The 25,298-nt window shown below is 33.9% G+C and overlaps 1 protein-coding gene across 51 annotated transcripts in view; it reads right to left on the bottom strand.

Moving 5' to 3' along the window:
- dgkza (diacylglycerol kinase, zeta a) overlaps positions 1–25,298 on the bottom strand; it is a 195,478-nt gene that overhangs the window by 70,712 nt on the left and 99,468 nt on the right. For 14 of the 51 annotated variants that reach the window (XM_087259380.1, XM_087259386.1, XM_087259384.1 and 11 more), the window contains exons 2-5: positions 5,154–5,262; positions 4,948–5,043; positions 2,984–3,061; positions 2,076–2,132 (exon numbers count right to left, since the gene is read on the bottom strand). In XM_087259380.1, coding sequence (XP_087115506.1) covers positions 2,076–2,132; positions 2,984–3,061; positions 4,948–5,043; positions 5,154–5,262 — 340 coding nt within the window. Of the gene's footprint in view, positions 1–391; positions 488–2,075; positions 2,133–2,831; positions 2,904–2,983; positions 3,062–4,947; positions 5,044–5,153; positions 5,263–6,962; positions 7,904–25,298 lie in introns of those variants that run through there. The other 37 variants (NM_001442949.1, XM_087259361.1, XM_087259366.1 and 34 more) reach the window with 7 other exon arrangements.

Raw genomic sequence — 25,298 nt, 5'->3', positions numbered from 1 at the left:
ATTTGTTGACTGATCAATAAAATGTGAACTGTTGACCAAATTTAGCTGCAGTGTGTATTGCATAACATAATAAAGAATTAATAAAAAAAAGAGCAATTAAATGGCAGTATAGGATTTTAATAAAACTCTGCTATATTTGCTGAAAAACCCTTTTTATTTGTTTTACTTTTAAAATTAGTAAAATTTTGTGAAGTTTCTAAAATATACAGTATTCGTTTATTCTTGTGAGTGCATTTGTGAGTCACCATCTATTTTTATAATGACAAAAACAATTTTTACTTAATCTTATTGTGATAACTGTAATAAAAAAAATGGAAAATTATATAAGTCTTCATTTAGATAACCAAGTAAAAGTGTCATCATACAGTAGCTGCGTAAATGTGTGTGATACCTGTGTGTTAGAGGTGTGCGCAGTACATTTAGCTGCAGCACCTCTCATTTGCTCCAAAGCACAGCGACCTCTGAAAGCTCTGCGTCGCCAGGTTTGCTAACCCAACAAAGCAAGATGGGAACAGGAAGAGACAGGGCATACCGAGGAGCAGAAGTGCAATGGAGAGATAGGGATGAAGAGATGAGGGATGGATTACGGCAGTGAGAGCGACATAAGGGATGTGGAAAAGGAAAACAAAGGGTAAAACGGGGTGAAATCAAGATTTAAACAGCAAACAGCAGCAGCCCATGCAGTGTGTGTGTGTGAGTGTGTGTGTGTGTGTGTGTGTGTGTGTGTGTGTGTGTGTGTGTGTGTGTGTGTGTGTGTGTGTGTGTGTGTGTGTGTGTGTGTGTGTGTGTAAAACATCTGGGGTCATTCCGACAAATAAAGAGCTAAAATTAAACTCACAAATAACTAAAATCTAAATCTTAAAGTGTTGTTCAGTTGAAGTCAGAATTTTTTTTTTTTTTTAATATTTCCCAAATGATGTTTAACAGAGCAAGGAAATTTTCACAGTATGTCTAATAATATTTTTTCTTCTGCAGAAAGTCTTATTTGTTTTATTTTGGCTAGAATAAAAGCAGTTTCTAATTTTTTAAAACCCATTTTAGGGTCAAAATGATTAGCCCCTTTAAGCTATTTTCTTTCGATAGTCTACAGAACAAACCATCATTATACAATAACTTGCATAATTAACCTAACCTGCCTAGTTAACTTATTTAACCAAGTTAACCTAGACCTTTAAATGTCACTTTAAGCTTTATTGTAGTGTATTGAAAATTATCTGGTCAAATATTATTTACTGTCATCTTGGAAAAGAAAAATTAAATCAGCAATTTAAAATGAGCTATTAAAACTATGGTAACACTTGATTTTGATGGTCCATTTGAGTATTTGTAGACGGTCTAATTAATATCTGTTGATACTGCTGCTAAACAGACATTTAACTGACTATAAAAAACTGTGCAAGTGCATGTCAACTTACGCTAACCTTAACCCCAACCGAACCCTAACGCTAACCTTAATGTGAGACCATGTTTTTGGCCAAACACAGAAAAGAAGTAAAGACAACTAACCGATATTCAAGTATACAGATATTTGTTAATCTAATTTCCATGACTTTTCCAAAACTCTGTGGGTTTTTCTATTTTTCCAAAACGTTTGCAGGCCTGGAAAATGCCATGTCAAAATTCTGTGATTTTTCCAGGTTTTCCATGACAGTATGCACTAATCTAATGAGACAGCATGCCAATCTAATGAGAATTAGTTGGCATGTAGATGCAATGTAACTTAAATTCAACAAACGGACCATCAAAATAACGTCTGACCAAAACTATTATTGCTAGAAATGTGTTAAAAAATCTTCTCCATTAAACAGAAACTGGGGAAAAAAACAAAAAGGAGGGCTAATAAATTAGGGGAGTTAATAATTCTGACTTCAACTGTATATAAATAATAATAATAATAATAATAATAATAATAATAATAATTCACAAAACACAATGACTTTTAGCACTACGCTGTTGGCTGTTTATATCAAGTAATGAAGCATCAGCGATAAAAAAGTTTGACAGAATTGGAAAACAGGCAGAATAGACGAGATTTTAAGAAAACAAACAAAGGAAAATAAAAATAAGAGACTCACCTCTCGGATGTTCCGTGATCCTGACTCCCTGAAAGACGGTTTACATCTGAAGTTTATCTGAAAAACAAGGAGGAAAAATTTTTTAAGAATATTATTTGGGATTTAACCTAATATAAACACCAGTAGCTCCATAAAGTAAACCAGCTCATTAAAACCACAAACTTTTTTATGATCATTTTCCAGAAACTATGCTAAATCTTGAAGATTCCCTCTAGATCTCTACTGGAAGCTACTGAAACCAAAAGTAGCACTTACCTTACCTTCATCTCTGAGTTTATTAGCCTGGTTAGTGTTAAGTATGATTAAAATCATCCCTGATCAGACATAATTTCACCAAAATCAGCCCCACGTACCAGAAATAAACTGTCGAAGACACCAGCTAGATTGAATTCTGAGCTCACACAGAAAATGTGGCTTGTGGATAAAAGGACACCCAAAGACCTGACACTGCCAAATCAAAAAAATAATTATGATTAAAAGACTAAAGAGTTAAATAACATGTCTGGCAGGAAAACCTTCAGGCCAAATCCAGTTTTTGTCTTGACTTCGAAACAATCAAGTCAAGAAATAGAAATCACGGATGCCCACTTCACAGTCTGCATGGACCGCGGGTGGCTCCAGATGTTAGCAGGGCTTTTGTCGATTAGATGTTCTCGGTTTATCAAGCCAGACAGTCACCAGTCGTCACTAAGATCAGTTGTGTAAGTGATCCATTAGCCCCAGATGAGTCTGAGAAAAAGCTAGAGGGTTTCTCACTCTGAATGACGGCTCTTTGAGAGGCATCTCATCAAGCCCCTCCCCCTGAGGTGGAGCATTCCAATCCAATAACTGAAGGGAGGAACACGCATGGTCTATGATGCAGTGTTAGATCAAGTCTCTGCCTGTGTGGGATTAAAAACTGCACTCACCTTCTCCAGCTGTTCAATGCAGATAGAGTGAACTACGATCTTGCAAGCCGCACACTTTTTCCGAGCAACAGACTTTTGCTATGGAAAAAAAAAAGGTCATATTAGATTTAGCTTTGAACTAAGGTGACATCAAAACTACAATTATTGTATGCTTTCTCAATTCTTTTTAATTATTTTAAGCACAAGACAAATGCAATGCATTCTGTATACATACCACTAGAGAGCAGCATTACACGACGAGATAAAGATATGACAAAAAAAAAAAAAACGTGCATGACAAATTAGGTATATTATGTCTTTCCTATTTTTTCCATCAATCTCTATCTTCTCTTTTATCATCTTGACATACAGTTGAAGTCAGAATTATTAGCCCCCCTTTAATTTCTTTTCTTTTTTTAAATATTTCCCAAATAATGTTTAACAGAGCAAGGAAATTTTCACAGTAGGTCTGATAATATTTTTTCTTCTGGAAAAAGTCTTAAAAATTTTTATTTCGGATAGAATAAAAGCAGTTTTTAATAAAAAAAACATTTTAAGGTAAACATTATTAAAGCTATTAATATACCTTTAAGCAATAGTTTTTTTCAATAGTCTACAGAACCATCATTATAACTTGCCTAATTACCCTAACCTGCCTAGATAACCTTTAACTGACACTTTAAGCTGTACAGAAATGTCTTGAAAAATATCTAGTCAAATATTATGTACTGTCATCATGGCAGAGATAAAATAAATCAGTAATTAGAAATGAGTTGATAAAACTATTTTGTTTAGAAATGTGCTGAAAAACATCTGCTCTCTGTTAAACAGAAATTGTGGAAAAAATAAACAGGGGGCTAATAATTCAGGGGCTAATAATTCTGAAAAAAAAAATATATATATATATGTGAAGCGCTATATAGTAGTTTTATTAAAATGTGGCTGCTGAGTGTGCATCTTGGAAGCAGTAAGGTGCAAGTTTGTCATTTAAATGGAGGCGTGCCTAATATCTCAACTTTCCGGAATGACGCGAGTGCACCACGATTCATGCAAGCTGAGGTAACCAACCTGCTTCACACTTTGTATGGAATATACACATTTCAGTAATAACGGCAGACTAATTACCTCAGACAAACGCAGCTCACCCAAACATTCATTTTCTCCAGAAACTAGTATTGAAGCTGCAACAATGGTTTATCATCCAAGACAGTTGATGACGGCAGGTAGGGGAGCACGAGCGCAAATGAAGGAAACCACACACCACTCGTGCTAGTTACTTCAAGTCAAAGTTGAGGTTTACTGTATCATTTTAACATTTTTTCAATTAAATCCTTTTTTCTTTAATAATGTTGGAAAATTAAAATGAAGTGGTTAAATGTTTTAAAATCCTAATATATTAAAAAAATATTGAATAATTATCAATACCAAATGATATGAAACATGTCAATTTAATAATTTTAATATAATTTTAAAGAATTTTAAGCAATATATATATATATATATATATATATATATATATATATATATATATATATATATATATATATATATATATATATATATATATATATATATATATATATATATATATATATATATATATATATATATATATATATATATATATATGTATATTTGCAATATCACCCAGCCCTAGTATGAACTATGAAATAAATAATATATAAAGAAGGTTTCTATATACATAAGGTGTCAATTTTAAACTGTTGTGCAAAATCCAGCAGAGAATGAATAATGTGCAAAACTGTAACAGCATACATATGCAGTAGTCGTAGTTGAATTTTGAAGTGCATATGTAACCCATACTTTTTTGACCCATACTAAGTATTGTTGATTATTCCCACAAATATACCCATACGATATACGACATAAGGAATTTGTCTCAACTCCCTTTTGTCTTTGTTCATCTCTCTTTGATAAACAGTGACTTATTCTGTCATTTCTTTATATATAGAACACAGACTCACCAGTGACTTGGCGTAACAGTGCTGTTCTCCAACGTAACAGAAGTCCCCCGAGACATTCGTCTCAAACCAGATGTGCTCTCCGTATACAGCTGATTCCTTCTCAAACACAAAGCACAGTACCAAACGTGAAACCAAAGAACGAAACCGTAGCTCTCTAAAAATACAGTGAATGGAGATCAGAAGTCTTGATGACTCTTGTAACTCACACTCCAGTCTACTGTGTTGCGTATTTCTCTGTCCGTTTCCCCTTTGGCTAACACTGCAGCACTGGGCTGGCATGAGAGGTGCTGGAGACCGGACTTGGCAATAGCCTTCCTGCAAGCAAGCACAAAATAGACAGATTTCAATAAAATACAAACTAATAAAAACATAAACAGAAATATCCCGGATTTTAAACATAAACAAAAGAGCACAGTTATTGCATGTGGAACAAACAAAAGCTTCAAATTACCTGAACTAATATGACTGAGCTAAATAATGACTTGATTGTCTTCTGTAGAGCTGTTTTATAGGTGAATCAAATTTGTTTCATAACTGATAAACATCAACACTGTTACTGGACTTGAATTGAATCAACACTGAAATGATTCGAGTTTAATAAGACACTAAAGTCCTTTTAACTGCTTGTAAGTAAAATTTGAATTTGTCAATTGTTTGTTATTTTAATTTTAATTTAATATTTTATTAAGCTATCTGTTTTGTACAATGCAACATTTAAATCAAAGTGACTGTTTTTAGCTGTGTCACATTTAACACATTAAAGTAAAATAATATATATTTGAGAAGTAAAAGGAAAATGTAAAAGCAAAAGAAAAAGATACACTAAACCCGCATGTCTAGCTGTGAAACTAAATATTTTTTAAAGATTCCAGTGCTTTCAAACTCAAACAATATTGTGCAAACCATTAAGAAATAGTTTATACTCTAAGTATCTTTTGCTAAGAATATGTAAGAAAAGTTTAACTAATGACAAATACAGAAAAATTTATAATGCCTGGTATTAAATTTGGTTGTATTTAGGTATAATAATAATTATCAACTTATTGCACATGGTTAAAAAACACACTACAGTATTTACTATAAATTACCATAGTAAATTTTTATGTGGGTGTGTGACGACTGGAAAAAGATCTGGTAGCAGATATCGCAGTCTCAGTTACTTTGTGTTGCGCTTTTTAGTTAACATTTATTATTATTTATTTGTTTAGGATATACTTTTCCACATTCTGATTCCAATGCCTAATTATAAAATTTCTAAAATGACTAGTATTAAATTAAATATTCTTAAGAACAAAATATTATGTGTTTTTTTGAAGGAACTTTAGATGCTATTATATTGTCATCCTGGCATTATATATAGAGAGTGGCATAAAATGGTCTTAAACCTTTGATCCTCTAAAAAATGGCTGACCATATTTTAACGGTTTTAAATATTGTTTTACACATACAGCATTGTTGGTTTACAAAAAAAAAACAATCCTGTTGCACTACTACACTTGATTTTTGGGGGAAAAAAACATGTCTAAAGGGAATTTAAAAAAATATAGGTCATTTAGCGTTCAAAAATGTTTTAATTTCATAATTTTGTTAAATAAATTGATCTTCATATTTTCAGATTTTTCATACTATTCTGGTACTTTTACCACAAACCGACATTTGGTAGAGGTTGATATTTTAGAAATTACGGGATGTGTTGAAAAATGCATTGAATGTGTTAACTAGTGACATTACGAGATAAAAAATCCAATCCAATCTTTCTTTTCTTGGTGGGGTAGTTAAAGAGTTAAAATGACAATTATATCGTTTTGGGCAATATATTTTGGGGCAATATACCATACAACAAAAATTGAGTTGAAATTACAAAACCACAGAATCAAATCTGAAAAAACAAAGACTCTTACAAACCCCCAGCAACAAACCAATATACTAAAATGACAGAAAAGTCCAAAAGGATCAGGAAAAACATGACAAACACACACATTAAAACATACAGCGGTAGTTAGGGCTCTACATACGAGAGGAACCCACTCCATGTGTCAATCTGTGGGTTGTAGTAAGTTCCCTGAAGTGTGTGCGACACACTGAGATCTGGCCAGCAAGGGGGGCTCGTCCTGTACAGTGCAACTGATCCACGAGCTGCGAGAGAACTTCTCTTCCCTGCCCACAATCCACCCATATTATGCACCTGACTGGTCCTACGGTAACGGCCATACAGCCCATAAGAAGCTGGGCTTCTGTAAACGGCCTCAGCGGGGAGAAGGTGTGAGGAGTTTCGCCTCAGACACCGAGGTGCACGGATAAGAGGCCGGGGCTGAATACTTTCTCCCACCAACAAACCCTGGGCCAGCCATGTCAGACACTTATCAGACTCTGTTTCAAAGTCCATGCCTGTTTGCTCGTGCTCATCTTGGCTACAGTCAGTATCAGAGAGAGAGGAGTATTCTTCTGCACTCTTATCCTCAGGTTCATGGTCTTCACTCATCTGCACTACACTCGCCAGGAGCAGCGATGGTCCTAGGAGTTGGGCGTGAATGCTGCGGTGTTTGGCAGCCTGTCTTCGGCGGATAGCGAACCGCGGAGTCAGGCAGGCTGTCCCACCACTTGATTTTCTCCTCGTAAAGTGTCCTCTTCTGTGTAGTACGAGCCCTGGCTGTATGCTGCCGATTTGAAGCTGAGCACTGGATCTGCGTCTGTGGGCCAGTCCTGCTGAAGGCAGACCTGCGCTGGAGCGCCGACGTGCTTTGCTTGCTGGAAGTGACACGCTGGAGCGCCTGCGCCCGCTTGGCTCAACGGCTTTCCGCCTGAAACGCAGGTTGAACAAAGCATCCATTGGGACAGAAGAAGCTACGACTGATGTCTTCCTCAAGCGACGCTGTGGGCGCAAGAGTGAGTCGGTCAGCACAAACAAATCACAAGCTAAAACTTACATGAAGAAAAGTGCTGTGACTGTCCTCACGAATGCAGTGCTGTTCCTTTGACCTTTTTAGGGGACAGAACAATGATGGGATATCAGACCACCACCGCCAATCACTCCAATCAGCTCTATTCAACGCCTTTCAATGCCAATCAGTTCTATTCTTCGCACCCGTGTGACTTACTTAGCAGCTGTAGAAAACCACATGCCCTATTCATCCAAGTCCTCTCTATCCGAGTATCTGTCTGAGTCACAAGCAAGCAAATGAAACCTCCTTTAATCAGCACAGCTACGTGACCGACACACGATCACAATTAATTCAGGAGCATAATGTGGTCATGATATACCTGACTGCACTCAGGTAACTTTACCTAGAGAAAGTTTATCTGACTGGGATATTTGCAGTCGTCGCCCCTCTCAGAGGCCACATAATGACTTCTCAATAGTTCTCTTAAAGCTGCGGTGTCCACACCTGTCCTACAGGGCCATTGTCCTACAGAGAAAGGTTCCTTATCAAATTACATAGACAAGTTAATCAAGCTTTTCAGACTCAGGTCTATTTATAAATCACACCTTAAACGCTTGCAGTTGCATATAAACTCTAAAATTATTAATGGAGCACCCTAAATTCTAATGGAGTTCACTTGCTCGCAGCCATTGAAAGCTAACAAGACATCTTAAAGTGTACATTAGGGATTGGGCCTTACAAACTTTTAGGCAAACTGAAGCTGTATGATGCAAAATCTGCAGGGCACTGCCCTCCAGACCCAGGATTGGACAAACCTGTCTAAGAGGGACAGATTGTTCACCCAAACCTTCATATTCACTGATGTCCACTGATTCATTGATAACAATTCAATGATAACAATGGACACCACAGTAATTCATTTAAGGGGCAAAACCTCAGAGATATATAGAATAGTCTCTCTTTAAATCTTAAATCAACTCCAGAAACTGCCCTTACTCTCACATGTGCATGAATTCTGCGTCATTTCTCAGAAAAGTACTTAGTACTTAAACTAATTAAAGACACCAAGAATGCAGAAGCGTAACAAAGTTTACAGACTAAGAGAAAAATCTAATTTTTAGTAAAACCCTCGTGATTTCAAGATAAATAATACTCAAACTCTTTGAATACAAGATCAGAGTCCTTCTGTAATCCTGATTAATGTCATATAAAATGCTTCTGAACACTTTGTGCATTTTAATGATTTATACTTAGTTACTCTTTAGCACATATCTATATGACAGGCCCGTGGCCAGTCTGCTGAAAGGGGTGATTCTGTTTTTTAAATACTGCTTTAGCAGACATTTTACGCATATTTTTAGCTGAATTAGCTTGTCGGATGGTCATCATAACCACACTTTTTGATGTACCAAAAGCATTTTCTAAACGTTTAAAATAAAGAAATATGACAAATATTTATTTTAAAAATACTTTTTTACATCATATATCATTAGAAAAAAAAGTTTTAAATTAAAAACTGTAGTCTATTGTCATTTTTTAGGCAAATAACAAACCTTTGGCCCTTTGAATTATAAAAAGTCAAATAATAAAAAAAATAAAAAATAAAAAATAAAAAAAAATAAATAAATAATAATAATAATTTAGAGCTTCACAATTTTTCTAGCCTCTTTCATGGATAACAACAATAGCCAAAATATTATTCAAATGTATTTTAATATGCACCTCTTGTGGTGCTTCATAATTTTTGTTCATTGTTTTTGTTTATTGTTAAATGCTTTGTTTATTTAAAAACAATACAGCAGTGAAAGATTACTTCACTTATGTCAGATGTTTTGTTACACAGTTGGATGTTATAGTCTTGAAAAATAGTTGTTTGCATTGGCTAAAACTGATTAACTGAAGTCACACCAGGATTATGCTTGGTCTTAATGCCTTTTTTGATGTGCTATATTTACTCTTTATAATGGCGTAGCAGTCAAAATATGACAAATGAGCTAATGTATGGGACAAATTCTGGACCTTTGTCAGTGATGGGTGGGTATTCCGAACCACTTGAAACCCCCCTGCCTATGGGCCTGTATGAGAAGACTTGAACTTAACAGCCAAATTACAGTACCTTCCAGCGAACACAGGGAAGAGATATTACAGAGAAAAAAAAAAAAAAACATTGTACTGTACAGCATCTCAACATTTCATATTAAAAACAAATAAATTGAACACAAAATTTTTATTTGTTTGTGTACTCTTTCGGAAATATAAATTGTAGTAATACCGAATAGGCATGGGCCGGTATAAGATTCTAATGGTATGATAACCTTCAATAAAATGTCAAGGTATCACGATATTGTAATTACTGCTCTAAAATATATTCTTTTAAAATGTCTAGGTAAAAAAAACAAGAACTTTTTTCCACTTTGAACACAATTGCTGTGTCTGAAATTGCATACTTCCATACTATATAGTGCGTTAAAAACAGTATACAAGCTGAGAAGTATGTCTGAACTCATAGTATTTGAAAAACAATATGCGATAACCTACTTCTGGCGAGGTTTTGAAGTGTGTAATCGATAGACGCTACTCTATCCCATGATGCCCCACAAGAGAATTCATAAATGGGAGTGAAGTGCTGGAGATACTGTTGTCCTTATAAAAATTAAACAAAAAATCTTACCGTAGGAATAGTATAACAGAAAAATTTGACGAAACTGTTAGTAAACCAAAGTATACCTTAAAAACAGTTATCGAATGCTTATTACCGAATATTTAAAAAACAACAACTTGAGGTGTGTGGATTGATTTTAGAGTTTTACAAGAGAGCAGTTGTGCAAGCATGCCAGTTTGATCTCGTTTGAAACGCTACTTAGTTTCATAAGTCATGTGATCTCACAGGCCTGTTATCAGATTCCCACACTGTAAAGGTCACCAGTGACTAACTGTTTATCAAAAAAAAAAACACACAACATGAGTGATGCATCATTCTATAATGCAAATAAACAATAGAGGCAGAAGAAAATTTGACTATAAATACAAACTTAAAAAAAAAAAAGAAGTTCACGAATATAAACATACTTTTGTCAGGGGTAAATTTAAGAGCAATTTTAAAATGACAAAACTGTAGGCATTTAACGCATTGTGTCTTTATATTGTAATAGATAAAGCATATCTCCAAAAGAGAATATCCATGAGTAGTATTGCATGAGTAGTATTTTTTATACCTTCACAGGTTAATTAAGAAGCCTTTAAAAATGTTTTCCGAATTAAATATACTACTCTAGCTCTAATAATGCTCTTTTAGTTCTCAAAGAAATATGTAAATAATATGCAAAGCCCTATTGAGATGGAAACTGTTTCTCATAGGGATGTCTGTAAAAGAAACATCTCCATACTCTACTGTACTGTATCTCCTTATTAATTAACGCTTAGTTTTCCAGAGAGTCTGCAAACATTTAAACATGGGACTGTTGTTAAAGTTTAAAGTTTATTTATGGAATCCTCAAATGTGGCGCCACTTTCATACAGAGTTTAGTTCAAATCCGGATTGAACTCAAACGAGATTCACACAGTGTTGTCATCAAGACTAGTGCGATGGTCATGATAAGAGCCAATTACACTGGGCTGCAACACAACTCAAAAAAAGCAGAATTCTGACAGCTAGTAAAAGAGGAAACAATTTTTACGCATGAGATGCCACTTTTCTAATGCAAATGACCACAAGTGCAACCTTACAATTCATTTCAGTAGCCAAAAACATTTTCTGAATTAATCTAAATTCAGAGATGTGAATCGAACAGCAATTAAAATCACCACGCAACCTTGGTATATATATAGAAAATCTGACAACACAGCAAGGTATTTTTTACATGAGTGATGAGAGAAAAACCCAAACATTTTGGAATTCAATGACAATAAAAACATCAACTTGTAAGAACACTGTAAAAAAACAATTACTGTATGAAAGGGTTTAAGGGTGACAGGTTATCCAACTGAATGAGGACAAGTGTGAATTTATTTTGTTTGGTCAAAAAGTTTCAGATTCTAATGACAATCTGTCATTGCTTCCTGGAAAAATGCATTCCTCTGTCTTGGTCTTTTGACTCTGAGCTTGAATTTGATGGCTAAATTAATGCGGTTGTCAAAAAATGTTTTTTCTATCTTAGATCTATTGCCAAGTTAAAGTCTTGTTCATGCCTTCATCTCTTCTTGTCTGGATTTTTGCGATGCACTGTATCTGAGTATGAGTCAGGCCTCTCTCTCTCATCTGCAGCTGGTGCAGAACTCAGCTGCCAAGCTTTTAACTGACACAAAAAGAAGAGCACATTACACCTGTACTGGTTTTCTGGTTACCAATCGAGTTTAGAATTCAACACAAAGTATTGTTATATGTTTTAAATCCCTCCATGGCCTGGCCCCTGAATATATTTCTGAGCTAATTAATAAACATCAACCCGTGAGATCTCTTTGACAGTTTCACAACCATGCTTGAAATGTTACGGTGATAGAGCAGTTTCAGTAGCAGCTCCAAGACTTTGGAATCATCTTTCACTCTTCTTAAAACTATCTTCTACTTTGGAGTCATTTCAAAGGTCACTGAAAATGCACTTAATTTCTTTAGCTTTTAATCATGTGTTGTGAGTTCATTCATTTTGGCTTCTTGCTTGTTTGCATGTATTATGTTTTTTTATTTACAGCACTTTGGTACTCATTTTGGTTGGTTGAAAGTGCTCTAGAAATAAAATTGTGTTAAGTAGCTTATGGGATGACAATGGATCTCATTGCTGAGGTCAGCATTGAGAGGTCAGTAGGCAAAAGCTGACAAAAGCCAATGAAATGTATTGTGATTGTGTAGTCCTCAAAGTAAAAAATGGAACTGACTGAACCCTAGACTCAAATACAGTAAGTCTAATTACAAATTCATCAGTTTTACAGCACAGAGCAGAGAGTTGCACAGAGCAGCAGGAGTCAGATTTCACTTAGCATGTGAAAGTAAGATTTAGTGCAGAACCTAAGCATCTAAAAATGTCTTATCTTTCAGAACGTGCATCTGGCTCCTAATAAACAAAGTACGAGTGATTGCAAATTTGAAAGCAAAAGTAAAAGCTGAGAGTGCATTTAAAAGCCTTCATGCTGATTGTGGACTTATGTTCAGTGTTTGATAAGGGCTTCTGTTAAGAGCTCATGCATACAGTGACCAGAAGTTCATACGCACTTTTCTAAAGTCTAAAGAGACTTGTGCGAAAAACAAACAGGAGAGAAGCCAGTGAGTTTGCATGAAGAGGTGCCTATTTTAGGCTTTTTCAAGATCTATTAAAGTCTTTTGTGTCTCCAAAATGTGTCTGTAAAGTTTCAGCTCAAAATACCCATCAGATTATTTATTATCTTTCTGAATCTGAGAAATTTGAGCTGTTAAAACATTGCATCTGTTTTTGTTGCCTGTGCCTTTAATGCAAACAAGTTGGTTCTACACGCCCACTATTCCCACTTGAGTGTCAGAGCTATAGAGATCGCTCTGATGGGTTTAGTCTTGTCTCACGTACATAAACAGCACAGTGACAGACAAGAATAAAGCAGATATCCATTACTAGAGTAAGAACTTTCCCAATGGTTATTTGATGTATCTGTCGTGGAGTTAACTCAAGCCTTTCTGCAATGAAGATTCACACACAATGTTGTTAAACACACACAAACACGTTTAGCTTTGCACAGCAAATGTGACAGGATACATGTTAATATCCACTGCTGTATGAACATTCGTTATGTTAATGTACAAAATAAACCTGATTTAAGTCCACAAACCAGGATTGAAGCGTCTTCTTTTATAATTGTATTGACACTATGGGGCTGTGGTGATTAATTACTCATCCATTGTACAGTTTTAGTTACAAACACTATTTTAAAAATGTAAAACTCATTCTCGAGGTGCAGATGATCACAGAGAGCTGAACAGGTTTTTTAATCCAAGTTACTTTGCACAAGTACTGTTTTGTGGATATGCGTTACAATAGAGACACGTTAATATGAAGCTGTCAAGCAATTCTGTGGACAATGGAAACTGCACTTCTACAGTACATCACAAAAATGTGGGCCTCAAAATGGGAGGGATTAGGATCCTAATTTAACATCAGGAAATTAAAAAAAAAGAGACAAATTGTGTTTCTATCACTCCAAAATGACAGTGGGCACACTATACCTACACACAATTCTTTCCAAAGAGCTTCCAAAAGTTGATTTTCATCATAGGTGCCATACAAAAAATGTATTTGCAAACTATCCATTAGTTAGTTGTATAATTGTCGTTCTCAAAAACCCATTTTCGTCTATCATCTCAGCTTATGAGCAAAGTGTCTCATGATCACACCTCTAATCACGTCCTAATCACATTGGTAGAGAAGATAGTTTGACACAGACAGAAGGTTAAAACAAGACCCTTTTAAAAAGCATTAGTACAGATCTAAATTACTATGTTGATTACATACTCTTATTACTTTTCATAAGACTGGGATCTGCTTAAGAATTTAGTTATGGGCCACATTATTACATTCTTTTTTTGCCAGCTATATTACTTGTAAGAAAACAGTGTCATGAACGAACACACACACACACACACACACACACACACACACACACACACACACACACACACACACACACACACACACACACACACACACACACACACACATGCTCAGAGGTCTGTGGGCTGAAGTCAGCAGAGAAATAATGGCTAATGCAGAATGGCAATTAGGCTTTGGTGACTCATGTAAGGTGAGGTTGTTAGACTGACTTGTAACTGGAAACTTGACTCATTAAACTGAAGTGCATGAGATGAATTCAAATAACACAGGGATAAGTACAGAGAGAACACAATCATATTTATATTTTTGGCCCCAAGTCACAAAAATTTACTCACACAATGGCTACATGGTCGAGAGGGAGGGAGCTATGTATTGTGAAGCCATGTTTCATTACAGCTTTAATGGTACATGTACAGCAGGCCTGCATGATTGTCAGAAAATAAATAAATAATTAAAAAAATAAATATTATTTTGATGTATTACCAGCAAACAAAAATATGCAAAAAATGTTTTGTCAGTTTCAAGGGGCCCCCCAACACTCTACACCTCACTAAGTTAAGCACATCATTCAATATCCTATTAAGTACATTATATTCAATGATGCAATCAATTATCAACTTGCCCAACACCAAGCATGTATTTGAGCAGATTACATGTCAGCGTGTGGATAAGAGAGTGGTAATGGATGCATAGAGTTTAGACTGATAAATAATGACAGCAGGTTTGAGTCTAATGAAGCACAGTTCCACAAAACAGATGGAAGCAATGTAAAATAAAAATAAACTACATGGTGTCAGTAGTTTTTTCAGTAGAAAGTGTTACTGGTTGGGTTTTAGAGTATGGTATAGGACAGTCATTCGCTGGGCTAGGTAAACTTCACATAAACTGTACTGTGGTAATGTAGTTTAGAAGAAGACAGTGCCCTCTAGTGGATTTGTCATTTGAAATGTGCAATTAAATCAACCCTGAGAAAAGTATTTTTCATTTCTCAAAAAATTAGGCTGTGGCTGGATTTTTTTTTAAATGTATGCTGTCAAATGAGCATGACCTGGATTTTTACCATGGTCTAATGCAATGGCTAGATCATTACGTCTTCATGCTAATTGTAATAATTTGGAATGCTGCAATACTACTGAATCATTCAGTATGACCTCCATGGTTTAGTATGCATATGGATATTGCAGTTTTTAGGTTTTGCATTTGAATTTAATAAATTGCATTTTGCATTCCCCCATTCATTAAATTACTCTCTGAACTGACTTTGTGTATGTTAGAATGCCAGTCCATGTGCTGAAAAATGTCTCTGCGAGTAAACGTCCTATTAGTGAGCACTGAAGTAGGAAATGCATACATGTGAAAATGAAAGTGATGTAAGCAGCATTACAGCATGCAAGCGCACGGGAGATCTAAGAAGTGCCTCATCTGAACAACTGATTTAAAGTTATGAATTGCAAGTCTTACTTTTTATCTCAATGTCAATCGATGTCTTTCTCATTGTGCTGTGTCAGTGCTCCGTCTTAAAGTAAAACCAACTTATTCTTGCTGTCTGTGTTTTGAACATTAATCACACACCTAAAGACAATGAAATCACAATGTTCTTGACTGAATCGCTATATATCTCAGTAATTGTTAACCTTTTTTTTATTATACAAGAGATAAAGATTCTATTGAGTATGCAGTGTTATTTGATTATATTTTTCAGTTTATGTAACTGAAAAGTACTGTTAGATACATGAAAAACCTTAAAAGCACTGTTTATCTTAGTATTATCTATGTTAAAGATGCACAATATATCGTTTCAGCATTGATATCGCAATGTGTGTGCCCGCAATAGTCATATCACAGTATATGCAATGTTGAGTTGGGATTATAGTTGATCAGCACAACAGTTGGGACTATATTACATTTGTGGAGTCATTGCAAGGTATAACCAAAACAGAGGGAAACTTTGTCATTTGCATGTGTTTTGAAAGCATTTCAAGAAAGTTTAAAGCATTTGGGCACAAATAAAGTACATTTGTACAATATGATGAAGACTATACAATTTTTTAAATTTTTTTTTTACAAAAAGAATCCTGTTTGAGTCACCAGAAAACACAGTTTATTTAACTTTTTTTCATTGCTCTATTGTAATTATTTTGCTTGTAATTTGTTTATTCTTTTAAAACATCATTTAAACCCTCACAAAATAACCCCAATCAATCTAAATGAATGATTTCTTTCCAAAAAGAGCTATTTAAGCCATCTGGTTAAATTGTATTAATATAGCAATATATACGGCAGAAAAACTAAATATCACAATGTCAGATTTTTTTCGATATTGTACAGCCCTAATCATTGCTACTGTGTGTTGTAATCATTTTATCTTTTGCTAATAGAGTTTTGTTTTATTTTATTTTATTTTTTTACTGAGCATATTATAAACCAAATCGTACCAAAATCATGGCCTAAAACCAAAAACCAAACCAAACCATGAGAAGTCCATATTGCTGCACCCCTAGTAATAACTATAATCGACCTGACAGTGCTTCCTACTGGGTTTGAAATATACTTGTGGTGGTAGTCGAATTGAAACCCATCATTAACCAAAATCACATAAATAGTTAACTATATGTGACCAACAATACGTAGTTATTTTTTTTTAACAATAATTGTATTTATTATAAACCGATTCTTTTCAATGGGTTAAGTAAATAAAAAGAAAAACATGTAACAGGTAAAATCTGCTTCTCTCTCTCTTTCAAATTCAGAATGCCAAAACATTTTAGATATGTATATAAAATAGCCTATTTAATATATTAACATCAAATTATTAAAATATTCAGCAAATTAGAAATAAATGACAGAAAAATAAATAAAAATGGAAAAAAAGTAATAATTCGTATGATCTATAAGAGGATGAGAAGTTTAAATTAGATGCATACAAAAAACACACAGAGAAAGATCACATGGGTAGTATACTTTAAGTAATGAAGTGTGCACTGCATGCTCGCGGTTTTAATTTTTTGGTGAGTTAATCTAGTCAAAAATATTATTCAGAAGGTCATAATTCGCACTCATTAAATAATAACCTTGTATAGCTTTTTTTTTTTACATTCTTAGAGGATACAAAACACAGATGTTTCGAAGCAATGCCTTCTTCAGTGCGTGACGCAATCTTCTCACTTCACCCTTTTATCCCATATTTCTTATTTCCAAAAATATTACAAAATTTAGCAGATATGACGATTACCTCAGATATAGTAAGAAATAAGAAATCCACTTTTATACAAGGATGATTTTGATGCAGAAATTGTGCCACATGTCAGAATTTAGTATTGTATAAAGAATTTTTAAAATCCAGTAACAGGTAAAAAATATAAAAATAAAAACTTGTATTAGCTGCTCTACTCATAATGTTGTCTACATGTTAAAATGTCTGTGCCAAAAAATAGACTGCATATACAGTAGAAAAGTCATCATGTCAGTTGAAGTTGCATGCGAATTACTGAATATAAATCAAGTATACGACAACACAATATAACTTTGGCAGTAGCAAGACATTTTGTAGATTTCAGACATGATGTTAAACAACTAGATATAGGAATTGAGGAGATATTTAAGTTACATAGAGGAGGTAATCTGAATAAAATATTATTACAAAGAGAATCATTCTAAATTCATAAATTTAAATCACTTACACTAAGAGGGAAAAAAAGGAATTGAATCTTTCTGTGTTTCTTTAATGGTTTGTTGTTTATCTATGATATTGTGAATCATGGATTTTGAGTATGTAATTATACAAATAATGAGATGAAAATGTATTTTGAATGTTTTGGACTGTCAGAATTTCTTTGCATTGATGTAGACATGAATAAGTGAATGATGATAATAGATATGGTATTTTCTTGTGCAATGGAGATAATGCTTTTAAAGGTAAAGGAAAATATTTCTTGTGTGGTAAATTACAGTATATTGAAACAAAAATCTGATTGTTTTTATCTATTGAGTGGTCGTCTAACTAATGACGTAATGTGTTTGACTTTAGTATACATTAAGGAAACTGGTAGACCCTATTGTCATCATAAATGAGAAGACATTGACACTACATTCCTGTGCATCTTACATTAATCCAGACTAAGCCTGTCACTTTACTCTTTGAAGTATTTCAGGCTGTTTGTTCTCTAAACAGAACACACACACAACTGCACCAGATGACACTCGTGTCTTAAGGGGTAAGACTATGTGTGTGTGTGTGTGTGTGTGTAATCCAGTAGAGCTAATGCTTATAGCCTGACCAGATTAAAGCTGTATCTGAGAGCGGGAAACAGCAAAGAAGATGGCGTGTGAGTGGGTTTGTGTTGTGTGATAGACCTGCTGTGGTCTCACAGTTAAAGGTTAAGGTTGCTAAAGAGCGTACTCGAAATAGAAACTTCACATTTAACACTTCTTCAGCAAAACCTCACACAAATGCACAACTAAGGGTGTGTATTAGCACCAGAATTATGTTTCACGGTATAAGACATTTGATTAGACATATCACAATATAGTTATTTATATCTTAATCAAAAAGATATTTTACCTTAACTATTATTTGTTTTATTTGAAACTTGATGAAAGACAAATAAAATCAAAATAAAAGATGGTAGACTTTTGGATAAATGCTACTATTGCAACAAATCTCACAGTATAACAGCAGAAAAGCCAATTGCAGACACCATCCTATATAAACTGTGAATGTGTGTGTTTCAATAAATAAGCTTTTTACATAGATAATTATGGATCAATTATTTTGTTATAATTTGAAATCAAGCATTTTGATATACCACTTAGGGCGTCACAATATATCATTTTAGCATCGATATTGCAATGTGTGAATCTGCAATAAGTCAGATCGCAGGATATGCAATGTCAAATTGGTTTTATCATCATATATGGTTAGTCAGCATATTAACCAGTTAAGCTCTGGGGCTATTTGGGGTGATTCCGCCTGAATTTGGCCTTCCGATTTAAAAAGCTTCCCATACCCACATGCAGAGGTGCAAATACAAAAGTTTGGTATCATTTGAAAGGAAACCCATTGAAATTTCATAAAATACAGTTGAAATTGAAAACAATTGTTGTATATACAGTATTGTCTGTATTATAATAAACACACAAAAAAAGGGTCTTTTTTTTATATATATAAACTGAAGTTTGGAAATGTGTAACTCAGGCCTTCAGTGTTCCAGCACCCTGGAAACAATTTTGTTTCTTTCCAGCAGGAAAAAATATTTTTTTCTTTATAATAATTTATGTGAGAGTTATTCTATTTCAACTGCAAGGAGGAAAAATGCCATTTAGTTTTTTTTCATTTCCGCCTCCCTATTTTTGAAGTCTCCCCATACCCTCATACAGTGCAATAAATGCAATCTCAATGACAGAAAACCCTTTGAAATTACAAAAAGAACTGCTGAAAGTGATAAATATTATTATATATGTTGTATGTCCAATGCTTAGCCACCTCAACACAAACCGCTGCTCTAAAGCCTGATTTACAAAGTGTATAACTCAGGCCCTGTGCTCCATCAAACTGCAGATTGTTTTGATTGTTACCAGCATTTGTCAGGAGACACAAGAAAAAAAATTTTTTTTTATCATGTAGTATGCAATAATTATGTTAGTTTAACCGAAGGGTGGAAAATCGTAACTTTTTTGCTTCTGATCTGTGTCTTTTACACACTCTGTTTTGAACACCTCTCTTCCCATTCATCATGCAATACCTTAGTCACTGATTGGCTGATCAAGGCTCGCGATACATCAGCGTAAAGTCAAGAAGCTCACCTTTCCAATGATATGTAATCCATCTGGATAGAAACTATCATATTTTCCTGAATTTTGGAATATCATGACCCTAATTTGTTGCGTTTGGCACTTACAAGACACAGCAGGAGTTTACTGATGCACACATCCTCAGAAAATGCTGAAAATGAATTTTGCAGAGGACAACGTAAGGTAAAAAGACGATGTAGCTTGTTTGGCTATCTGTGCTATCTCCGGCAGCTCACGGAGCAAATAATCAATAATTTCCCTTGTATGTTTACAAAAAACGAGTTTATACTTTATGATTCATTCGAAGACTGTTGGATTTGTGATTGTAAATCAATAAAAATAATTGATTTGAGCCACCCCAAAAAGTAATTATTAAATGCTGATATTTCAGCACATTCAGCAATAATGCTAACATACTCAAAATTTATGAACTGCATAAGTTCACATAGTTGCAAAAAGACCCGCAATGAACAGCAGTTAAAGTGACAGTACATGTAAAAAGTATTCATATAGGGGACATTCTACCAGAAATATACATTATTCATTCCTTCATTTTCTTTTCGGCTTAGTCCCTTTATTAATCAGGGGTCATCTTAATGTACATTATCTGTCCCTGAAATAAAAACATAAATACAGTGCATAAAAAGTATTTTATGCCAAAAAAATGTCTAAAATGGATTGATGGTTAATTTCTGTAAGTTGTTCTGTAAAGACTTATGCCATTCGTTTTTTACTCAGATTTTCCTTCATTAAAAACACTTTACAAATTTACAAACTCTGTCATTGTCCTTGTCCTCAGCCCAAATTCAACTTACAGCGTTAATAGTTCTGTTATGCTAAAAAAAATATACTAAAAAAAACTTCAGAAATAGCAAGTTTAAGTTGCTATCCTTCATATCAATTAATTAAAAGCACAAATTTATGAATAAATTCTACAAATAAACACTACAAATATATAATACAAATACAAATACAGTTTCTGTCAGTCCTGTCACATTTGCATTAAGGCTATGACTCGGAAGTGACATCCTTTGACGGAGAAGAAGCTGACATTGATCAAGGATGCATTCATTGAATTGTGTGATTTTATGCTTGTTTTTGTTTGATTTTTTTAAGGACAAGCTTAAGTCAGACCCTGTCACATTTTTATTAATATGTGAAAATGTACATTAATGTCCCATCTGTTGTTAATAGCAACATAATAGCAACAGTGTCTTTTACTTTTTTGTGCACTGATACATCTTGAAACACTTGAAATTTCACAGTCGGATACAGAAGATCCCTCCTCCATTATGCTCGGAGATATTAAAAAAAGCTGTCAGCCATGTGTCAAGTGTTGACACTGAGGACTAAGATCATTTAACTCAAACACTTGTGTGCAGGGCCATCAGAACAGCTTAAGAGTAAACAGCTATGAGAATCAGACAAGCAAACAAATAGCATGAAATGCACACATGGCTGTCATGATGTCACGATGATTTGCATGGGTTAGCTTTAACAGGATGGTATTATTCATGTGCTGTAAAGAGCCCTGTGAGAGATGCAAAGACCACCACTCATTTACATGAAGAGTTTGTCCGCTGTGAATGACACACTGTTAAAAGCACCTGTCGGCCAGGTAGTATTATTCTAAATGTATTACAAATAGATGCACAGATATGCAATTTTGCATCCACTTCTAAATGTTGTGACCACTTAGGTTTCTTATCAAGCATGTATTATTTTTGGAGTAACGGCTTTGAAAGAAAACACACCATAACTAGTATTAAAACACATGACATTTGTTCTAATGACCAGTAAGCAATATGTTACGCATGTGCTATGGATGAAATTACTGATATGTTCATAAATTTCTGGCATGACACAAGTGTGGCATTAACTAAATTTGCACTGCTTGAAAATATCAGCTTAATATATAATATATAATACAATATTATTATATTATAATATATAATATTTATAATATATAAAATATATAGCTAAAAATATCAAACAACTGCAAAAAATGAATAAATAATTACATGTTTATCATGCTTTAAACCACAAAGTTTTAACAAAAAGAAAACCTGTTCTATACTTTAACTGAAGAATAAAAAAAGAGAGCTACGGTAAATAACATATGTATTAGCTGTTTATTTTAATATGATCGCCACATAAGTAAAAGACTTTTAACTTAGCTAATAAAAATATAATTTCTCCAGCGAAATGTTAAATCAGAAGAAATAATCAGTACATATACATTCACACCAACACTCATATTTACATTTACATTTAGTCATTTGGCAGATGATTAGACTCAGATTTTAATATCATTAAGACAATACTCTGATTAAGAGTCTACCATGTAAACGGATTTTGAGATGATTTTTCAGAAATCGAATTAAGACGTGGAGTATTCCTATTTTAATGCAGTGCAGACATGCAAACAAATCAATCAAACTGAGCATATTGTAGTACTTTTGCTACATTTAGCAACAAGAATCACACACAGCAGTTGTCAGGTGGTTGACAACAAACTAATGAGAATGACTTCAAGCTAGAGAGCACATTTTTTGTTTAAGCGGGAAATGATCCCTATGCTATCATCCAGTACATCCGAGTTTGTCACAGGGACATGAATGAAAAGTTAGTAGATGAAACCCAACAGTATCTGGCCTGTTGCTTGCGAATTTGTATCTGCTGTAGGCATGGGCTGGTGTAAGATTCTGACAGTATGATAGCCTTGGATAAAAATATCAGGGTTTCACAGTATGACGATATTGTTTTAAACCCTTGACTTTTCCAAACTGCAGTAAACCTTAAAACCGGTTATTGTGGCATGCCTAATCTGCTGTCATCTGTTTGCACGAATAGTGTGAGAAATTAACTACAGTTCAATTTGTCGCAAAATTAAAAACAAAATGCCCAAAATAACATATGGTGCCATGACGAACACAAACTGTTGTTGCGTGAAACGCTAAAGGAATGTAGCCTGGAATGCTGCTGAAGTAATAACATTCAAAAGGCAACTCATGAAAACACCTTAATCATATGATTATGGTCATATTCAGATTAAGGCAAATAATTAAGATTACTGATGTCCATGCAAATGTAGTCCGTGTTATCACAGTACTTAACATTATTAATATAAATTAGCCGTATTTTCTGTATTTTGGGATTCATGTTTTGATATTTACACTGTTTATGAATTCTTTTAAATAGCATTGTGGGATCTTGATCTTTCTTCCAACAACTTTTAACCTTGGAAAATTTGGAAAAGCTACGTTTATTAACATTTTTAATAGGTTAAAGTTATACACTGACTGGGTTGTTCGGTACAAAAACTGCTAATCCATGTTCTGTTATTTTTCAATTTTTCGATATGTTTATATATTATTTCTTATACAGTACATTATATTATTTCAAAATATTAAAATGTCAATAATAGTCACTCTGCTTAACTGTAGAGATAAAATTGACATCAAAATATGACAAAGCAGAGATCAAAGTCCCATAATGCAATTCACATCCGTAAATAAACAGAGAACGCTTGTGAATTACAAAACACCGAAAATGTTAATTAACAGACATTTTTTACAGTGCAGTATTGTGTAGAACTAGAAAATCCTGTATAATTATTTAATAGTATGCTTCAAAAAGCTGGAAAGAGACAAAGTGTGCAACATGGGGGATCTGAATACATACATTTTAAACTGAACGGTCAAATTATGTAAATTGACCTGCGGTGGCAAAATTGCTCATTCAACACGACAAACAAGCAGCCTAGATATCTATCAACTTATAATGCATGAAACCATTGGACTTCAGGCCAACGCAGATTGCACGCAGTAATTGAAAAATTGCTCACAGCATGCAATTAAACTCTGACAGTGATTGTCTTGAAATGTGTTGTTGAAGGCATGAATTTGTCACAGAAGCAGTGTTTGATGGCTGAAGCACTGATGCTTAAAAAAGAAATGCATTTCTTGCAGCATTTACAGTTCACTTGCTTCGTTTATCCCATTTAAATCATTACAGCTAAAATATTAGTTTCAAATATAGGCTTTCAAAATGTAGTTGTTGAATAAGCAGTTGCACACCTTGTAAAGTCTGTCATCAAACACATGCACATGCAAAGACACACATGCACACATATACACATGCACTTAGAACAATTAAAAACTCCAGTTTGCTGTTTTGTGATTTGCGTATTAGTTATTAAAATTACCAAAATTCATTTAATTCATTGAATTGAAAACATATTTACACAAGTGAAAAAATACACTCAATGGGCAAAACGTATCTGTGTAATTTTGTGGATTTCTGCAAGCACTCATTCTCTGTGTCTTTTTAATTTTTTTATTTAATGTTTTTCTATAACATATACATTGGAGTGTACTAGTTTTTGGACTGTTATCGCAATTTATTTAGATAGATAAGCTCCAGATTTGGCTTCAGTGCTAACTAATATATAATAATACTAAGACTAATAATATATGCACAAATAGTAATCTATAAGGGGTGTACTAATATATATTACGAATTCTAATTAAATTATCATTAATGTTGTTGCTATTATTATTACTTTTAGATATATATTCTACATTAAATTTAACCAACATTTTCTGTCATAATTTAAGACAAATTTGATAATAGCTTTGAATCTACTTATCCAAAAGCTGGTGAAGCCTTTCAAAAGCAGCTCCAGAGATGAAGTTCTTTAATTTATTTATTTAAAAAAAAAACTGCTAAATGTTATATTCAGCTTTATCCTGTTAATTTATTACTGCCTCCTGTAATTCCACTGTCACAAGTAATTACGAGACATCAAAGTGCAGAGATTAATCTGAGATTGTGTCTGCTTGTCACTGTTTTTTTCTGTTAGCCATCCCTCCATGTACTCTTTGTATATGTGAAATAAAGTTGGCATGCAAATATAAGACATCATTCATATGAATAATTTAAATATATGTATAAAAAAATGTAAAGCAGTCAACATCTGAAGCGCATTAATTTGATTTAAATGTTGAATACTGTGTATACATTATTAATAATATGAATGTAGACATAGTTTGCATAATAATGTTTTTATTTTTACTTTTAAGGATGGTAAAAGGGAAAATCTTTA

Source organism: Danio rerio, chromosome 7, assembly GCF_052040795.2.
Source record: "Danio rerio strain M-AB ecotype USA chromosome 7, GRCz13ab, whole genome shotgun sequence".
NCBI classification, from domain to species: domain Eukaryota; kingdom Metazoa; phylum Chordata; class Actinopteri; order Cypriniformes; family Danionidae; genus Danio; species Danio rerio.
The sequence above is the reverse complement of the archived record's forward strand: the minus strand, read 5'-3'. Positions and strand labels throughout refer to the sequence as shown.